The sequence below is a fragment of a genome, unplaced genomic scaffold (assembly GCF_019419815.1).
Source record: "Pyrus x bretschneideri cultivar Hongxiangsu unplaced genomic scaffold, Pyrus_bretschneideri_v1 Contig35, whole genome shotgun sequence".
Classification (NCBI taxonomy): domain Eukaryota; kingdom Viridiplantae; phylum Streptophyta; class Magnoliopsida; order Rosales; family Rosaceae; genus Pyrus; species Pyrus x bretschneideri.
In genome coordinates this window covers 4,286,477-4,294,383 of record NW_025999668.1, presented here as the reverse complement: position 1 = coordinate 4,294,383, position 7,907 = coordinate 4,286,477, and the positions used below count along the sequence as shown (strand labels likewise).

The window sequence follows — 7,907 nt, the reverse complement described above, 5'->3', positions numbered from 1 at the left end:
ACTTGCTAAAAAAGAAGTGGGGTTCGCTATATTAATTTGATATTGAATTCGTTAAATACGAGGTTTTGACTTAAAATGTTCTATTTACAAATAAAGAATAATATTACTAAACTATAATATAAGTGGCCATGACATATCAACTTAAACTGCACAAATATGACTTACTTAATAAAATATTTATGCAGTTACAATCATGCTCTCTTTTTTGGATTTATTTCCTTATACAGCTTGGTCTTGGATAGTATCCTTCTTTTTCTTAACAGTTTTGGATATTATTTCACCTGTTTAAGAAAAAATGAGCCTCAATTATTGAAAAAATTAATAATAAGTTATTTTGTAATTTCTGACGTGACGTGGAAAATACTGCTGACCCACAGAAAAAAGAAAATCAGTATTTAAATGAAAAACAAAGAAGTACGTGGCATCACATAATATCTCTTCTCTCTCTCTCTCTCTCTCTCTCTCTCTCTCTGTGTCTCGTGTCTCCTGAAATGTTAATTTATAAATTCTGAAATCATTCCCTTCTCTGATCTCTCTCTTCTTTTTTGCTCTGCGTCTTCAACAATTCTCTCGTTCACTCACATTTGGCTGAAGCTTAGGGTTTCGTTCTAGACGAAACTCTCTCTATCTCTCTCCATCTCTCCCTATCTCTCTCTAACATACACCCAGTGAGGTTAGGAAACCAAAAGATTGAAGCTTCAGAGGTACGTCATCTTCTTCTTCGTCGAACCAATCATAATTCCGACATTTCCGCGAATGCTCACAGGCCGATCTATTTTGCCTCCAATTTTCGTGTTTTCATCTTCCTGGAATCATCCAATTCTCAATTGGGTATGTGCAATTGTCTTGTTAGGGGTGTGCGTTTGCAACCTATGAATGGATGAATTTCGATTTTGAATTAGATTAGTGCTCACTGTTTCTTTGATTGCGTATTTTTTTTATATTTTTGGAATCAATTTGGGGGATTGATTCTGGATTGCCGTAGATTATGAATGTTGGTTAAGCTGCAACTTTTGTTTTTTGATTAATTTAATATGTTAGTTTTGACTTTTGGGGCTGGAAATGGAGTGTTAATGTTTAGGGGAGTGGCGGGAATTGAACAGAGCGGGTAAAGGTTGGTGCTTGGATGCCCTAGTGTGGGATTTGATAGGTTAGTGATGACGGATTTTGAGCCGTTACAACAGAAACCAGAATCCGCTGATGCCTGTGCCGATTTTGAGCGTGGATTTGAGGAATTCATGCGTGGGCACTTGGATGAATGTATGTCATTTGCATCATGTAGTTCTCCTCGTAATCCTGATGATGAAGATGACGAGGGTGAGCAGCTTGTGCGGAGGAGACGCAGGTTGGATTTGGAGGGTGATGATTTAGCAGAGTCATCTGTTGCGCGGTGCCACCACTCGCGGATTTTGAGCCGTTGGGCTGCACGGCAGGCGCAGGAGATGATAACAACGATTGAGAGGAGGAATCGTGAATCAGAGTTGATGGCACTTGCAGGGCTGCACACGGTTTCAATGCTTGACTCCTCATTCTTGAGGGAGTCACAGTCTCCTACCTCAAGGCGGCAGGGGGCTGTGGAGAGGCCAAGCACTCAGGCATCTGCAATATTGCAAATGTGGAGGGAGTTAGAGGATGAGCATGTGTTGGATAGAGCACGTGAAAGAGTGAGGGAAAGGTTGAGGCATAGGAGGAGTGTTGAGGCTAATACTAATGAGTCAACCACAAATATGTCTGAAAGTCGTGGGACTGAGAATCAGGGTAGTTTGGCGGATGCAAGTGAGAGTGAGAATGAGTTTGGAACTTGGTCACATGATCAAATAGGTTCACAACGTGAACATGGTGCTAACGACGTTTCTAGTAGAGAGCAATCTCCTGATCTTGGCGAAGTCGAGAGGGAGAGAGTGAGACAGATTGTACGGGGATGGATGGAAACTGGGATTAGTGATCATTCGTCCAATGTTGCTCAGAGAAACACTAGTCCCAGATCAGAGTGGCTTGGTGAGACAGAGCGTGAAAGGGTGAGAATTGTTCGTGAGTGGGTACAAATGGCAAGTCAGCAAAGAGGAGCTCGTGGGGGCCAGAGCGATGAACAAGTCGCCAGTGGCGGTGCTCAAGTTGATCAAGCTCGTGATGGGACGGTTACTGACCATGAAGAAGGCCAAGCAGACCACATTCGCAGGGACATGCGGAGATTGCGTGGAAGACAAGCTCTAATTGATTTACTTGTAAGGATTGAGAGGGAACGACAAAGGGAGCTCGAGTGTTTGGTGGAGCATCGGGCAGTCTCTGATTTTGCTCATCGTAACCGCATTCAGGTCAGTTGTCTCATGAAGATTGTTTATTCATGCCTTCTATTTTTTAACATAAATCAATTTTCTCCAGTGGTGTGGTTGATATTTAAAAATTGGCTTTTATCAATGAATGTGATTTCTATGTTCTAGTTTTACCGGATTTTGTAGAATACTTAAAGTTTGTGCTCATTAATTGTCTGGATTATTTAGAAGATCAAATAGCTGGGTACAATTGTTGTCATATGAGTAGCAGAGATGTCCGCATTTTGTGTTTATGATCCCATTTTCTATTATGAATGAATTTTTCTGGTCCTATTTGTATCTCCTTGTATCAGTGGATAAGGATGAGCTAGAGGCACAGAACTGATGGTTCAGTATGGAAGGCGTTTTCTTATTTCTCTGATATACCTTGCTTCTGTCTCAGTGGGAGATATGGGCTTATTCGTAAGTGTATCGTTTTGGGTTGCTATATCAGGCTGCAGAGATACCATTGTATTCACTTAGCTTGCTCCCAAATTAGAATCTACACCCTGCAGAATACATTTTAACACAAACGTTTATCAATAATTATATTGCTACAAGGTGCATGATGATGTATTGTTAATTTAGGAAGAATAGCTATCAGTCATCCTCTATCTTTTCCCCCTTTTATTCATGCATTTTTTAAGGCATTTCCTATTTATGCCTGGTCTCATTGCCATTACCTATAACATAGACGTGCTACAAGTTGCATTGATGGTATCCCAACATAATGGAATTGCGTATTTCTTTCCGGCACAGCTACCCAAAATTTTCTGTTTTATGACAGTAGAGATTAAGTTTCCTGCAAATGTGGGCATGATTTGGCTACTAATACAATTAAACATTTTCAGTCATTACTCAGAGGTAGATTCCTGCGAAATGAAAGACCTGTTGAAGAAGAAAGACCGCCTTCCATGGCTGCTGGTGAATTAGTTCAGTTGAGACAGAGACACACAGTTTCTGGTTTAAGGTATGTGATGTTTTTAGTCATGCCATACGTCTTACGATGCCTAAATTTTTTCATCACTTCCTTATTTGTTAACATTGGTATTTTTTTCGTTTATTCTTTTGTTCAGACTTTTAGTAGTTCTCTGATTTTTTAAAAGCTATCTATTTAATGAGAAAAATCTAAGGGAACATAGCATACTTTATGTTGTCTTGAAGGAACACATTTATCATCTCTGTCATTTCTCTCTAGTTTTGTTGTTGAGTCAGTTTACATCATTATATGAATAATTGGTTGAGGTTAGAGAATTCTTTTGTGAGGCCTCCACAGTAGGCCGGAGAAAGTGAACATGATACCAATATATTGAACTCATATAGGAATCACACTTCTATAGTGGGCCTGAAAAATTTGTGTGTGATACCAATATATTGAACTCGTGAGTGTGATGCTTATAAACTAATTCTGGAAGTATTGACTCTGACAGTTATTGGTGGGCTTGTGGGAGATTTTCTTTTTAAATCTACTATGCTGCGAAGAAACATAACTAATGATGGGCTTGTGGGGGTGGGGGAGAAACATAAAATTTCTAGATGGCATTGCCAGATCAACCATTACTTTAAGCATGTGTTTTTCTCCTGTTTTCAAATAGAGTAGATAAAGTCTTATAGCTGAATAAATGTGCATCAGTATTACATATTAATACTAGTGGCTATGCTGTAATACTTGGGATTGCTTTACAATATTTCTTCCTGGATAATAATAAAAATACAGAAAAAATACGAGATACTCTTTTGGTTTGCGTTTTCTTATTCTTGGTTTTACTTTGGTTTACTTTATTGTTTGGGTTTTAATGCTCCAATTATATCTTTTGATTATTGTTGGATTCCATTAAATGAATGATAATTCTGTGTTGAAGGATAAACAAGAGTTGTGAATGTCAGTTGTTAGCATAATGACAAGTTTGTTTCCTTGTTAGGGAAGGGTTCCGCTCCAGATTAGAAAATATTGTTCGTGGTCAAGTTGGCAGCCAAACTGATTCTACGACTAATGGTAATATTAATGATTTTAGAAGCGAGTATACTCAAACAAGTGCTTCACAGGACGTCCAACAGGAAAATAATGATCAATTGCAGCCTGGCAGTCAGGCAACTGACATCAATCAGTTGCCAGATCAAACGGTTAGCTTGGAGAGCAACACTACTGATGAGCTTCTAGATTGGCCAGAAACTACTAATCAAGGAGGGCATTGGCAGGAACCAGTGGCTGAAAATGACACACGAAACTGGCAGCAGCCAACCTTTGGTCAATTGAATGAATGGAGAGATGGTAATTCCGAAGATACGGCTGAAAATTGGCAAGGAAATTCAGTCAATAATTGGCCTGAGGAAACAACCAGAAACGTTGATGGAGAAGCAGATCATCGACAAGAAGCCCAGGGAATTTGGCATGAGAATGGTACTCGGGAGGCTGTTGGAAATTGGGCCGAAGGGCCTTCTGGTCCAGTGAGAAATCGCCGCTCCGTTCCAATTAGAAGATTCAATAGATTTCATCCGCCAGATGATGATAATGTGTACAGCATGGAACTCAGGGAACTTCTGAGCAGGTATTTGATCACTTGCAGATTGATTACATGTACAACATAGACTTATTATTTGGTTCTTTTTATAATGGTTATGATTTCTATGTTGTAGGAGAAGTGTCTCTAATCTTCTTCGCAGTGGGTTCCGTGAAAGTCTGGACCAACTGATTCAGTCATATGTTGAAAGGCGAAGTCATGCTCCCATTGATTGGGAATTGCATAGAAACTTGCCAACACCAACTCCAGCTTCACCAGAGCATGATCAGGAGCAACAGCGGGATGAGCAGAATGAAGATCAACGTGATGCCATCAACAGACCTTCACTTATTCTACCATCTCCACCAGTGCCCCCACCACAGCCATTATGGCATCAGGACTTACATCACACAGGCTGGTCTCGTCATAGCATGCATCGTTCAGAAATAGTGAGCCATCTTTTCTTTCTCTTAATGCAGCTTGTTCAGGCTTTCTGATCATTTTTTTCTCAAAATTTTAGGTGTGGCTTACCAAGACCATGCGTAATAGCCAGCTCTATATTCTGTGTCACTGGCTTTTAAAGTTTTATACCAGGTTAATTAATATAATATATTATTTATAAAGATATAAAAGATATAATATATTATTTATAAAGGAGTAATGCTGGGGAGACCACATATTTGTACCACGTTGATGTACCATCTCATGTGGCAAGTGATGCGTACAATCAACATCCAATTAGATAAATCCATTAATCGACTTGCCACAATAGATGGTACACAAACGTGGTATAAATATGTGGCCTCCCTAGCATTTTCCCTTATAGTATATACAATAAACAGTAACATTTACTATTTAATATATATTTTTATTTGTATTGAATTTTATTGTCAATTAATATATTAGTATCCAATATCTATTATACTGATACTATTATTATATGTATAATATACAATTTTAAACTCGCTAGATTTTTATTTATATTTAAATGTCTAGAATTCATAGTATGTAGAATAAGACTATATTTAATTTGATCCCTATCTCTTTTTGTCATTCATTTTGTTGGTCATTGAGTAATTGGGACCTTAGTAAGATATCACCTCTAGGATTAAGGGCTGGTTTGGTATTGCTGTGTTTTGAAAAAAAAATTGTTTCTGATGTGCTGCGAGAATAAGCAGCTGTGAAATAAAGCAGCAGAGTGTTTGGTAAACTTTTTTGTAAAAGTACTTTTGAAAAAAAAAAAAAAAAGCAATATTATAGTGTTTGGTAAACTTTTATGTAAAACAAAAGTGAAAAAAAAAACCGATTTTTCAAAGCTGGGTTTTGCAGCTTCTTGTTTTTGGCTTTTTTTTCACCCAAAACTGTGAAAAAAAGTTGAAGCTGAATGTTTACCAAACACAAAAACAGCTCCCAGCTTTTTTTTATTCCAGCTTTTTTCAGAAGCACCTCAGTACCAAACCAGGCCTAAATGACATGATTTTTTTTTTTTTTTCACTTTTTCATTTTATTCCATTTATAATTCTGTTTGTAATTTATTTTATTCCATTACTTTTTCTCGTAACACCATGTGTTGTAGTGATTGCGATGTTTAGAATTTATAATATTTTACTTAATATTTGGAAATTGTTGTAAATTTTACAAATTTTTAAGGGACTCTTTCATTCCTAAGACATCATACCATAACAAAACTACTTGTGATGTATTGCGCCTGTTTAGTTGATGATTGATGCGAAATGCAGTTGGACTGGATTTTATGTATTGCGCCTGTTTAGTTGATGATTGATGCGAAATGGAGTTGGACTGGATTTTCTTTCCTGTGTCTAGTTTGTTTCCTTTCTCTATTCTGCTTTCTCTGAACGTGGATCCTGAAATGGAGCAGGAATGGGAGATGATTAATGATCTCAGAGCAGACATGGCAAGACTACAGCAAGGTATGAGTCACATGCAGAGGATGTTGGAGGCCTGCATGGATATGCAATTGGAGTTGCAGCGATCTGTCAGACAGGAAGTCTCTGCAGCTTTGAATCGTTCATCTGGTGAAAAAGGTTGGTTTCAGTTTCAATATTATAAATGACAAGGAAACAAGTTTCTTCCGAGAATCTGTATGAATGTGGCATCTGCTTTCATTGAAGCTACATTTTAATCTCCGGGTTATTCATATGAAAGATGCTATTGCTTTGCAGGTTTGGGCGCTGAGACATCAGAGGATGGGTCCAAATGGGGTCATGTGAGAAAAGGGACCTGTTGTGTGTGTTGTGATAGTCAAATCGATTCTCTCTTGTACAGGTATATTGCTTATAACCATGATACATTTGTTTTGACGGTTGTTGATAACTATCACTTTGTAATAAACTGTTCTTTGTATCCCTTTTCCCCCCTTTTCTTTCGTTTGGGTGCAGATGCGGGCACATGTGCACTTGTTCAAAATGTGCGAACGAGTTGATTCGTGGCGGAGGGAAGTGCCCACTTTGTCGAGCACCGATTGTTGAGGTGATTCGAGCATACTCCATACTGTAAATTTAACTATTTAATAGGAAAGAAAAGAAAAATAAATAAATAAAAACTGAATAGAATGACCGGAATGGTGGAAAGAGGGGGGAGACGGTGGTTGTTCCATAGGATGAAGATGAATGGGAAGCTTCTGTGGCCCTTTTTTCTGTGGAGTGTTTTAGTAGTTGCCGATGTTTTTCTGATTATATATGGAAATTCGAATGCATTGTATAATTAGAATAACAGACGGCACTCTTGATTCATCATTCTTACGTAAATAAAATCTTCGCTGAATTTTTTTTCTTTTCGTTTTGTTTCCCCGTTGGTTCTCAGCTCTAGCTATCATAGGCAAGCATAACTGTGATTAGTAAATTGGTACAAATTTTTACAGTATAGTAGGGCGGAGAAAGTAGGGCAGGTGAGAGAACAAAACGGAGTAGGTAAACGTAAGATTATGTGTAATTAGTGCATTTAGTGTAGTTTTTAACAGAATTGCTTGTAAATTACTTGCTGTGATGGGAACATAAATAACAGTTGCTTGTGTCACGATGGACAGATTTATTTCTTAACAATAGTATAAAAAAAAAAGAGCAGAATGACATCT

General features: G+C 38.0%; 1 protein-coding gene across 1 annotated transcript; it reads left to right on the top strand.

The window, feature by feature from the left end:
* Window positions 1-468: 468 nt before the first annotated feature.
* Window positions 469-7,606, top strand: LOC103940483. The gene is made up of 7 exons (XM_048591735.1): window positions 469-2,315; window positions 3,164-3,282; window positions 4,235-4,861; window positions 4,950-5,262; window positions 6,693-6,858; window positions 6,997-7,099; window positions 7,213-7,606. The coding sequence occupies exons 1-7, from the start codon at window positions 1,158-1,160 to the stop codon at window positions 7,328-7,330; spliced, it is 2,604 nt and encodes an 867-aa protein (XP_048447692.1). The 5' UTR covers window positions 469-1,157; the 3' UTR covers window positions 7,331-7,606.
* The last annotated feature ends 301 nt before the right edge of the window (window positions 7,607-7,907 follow it).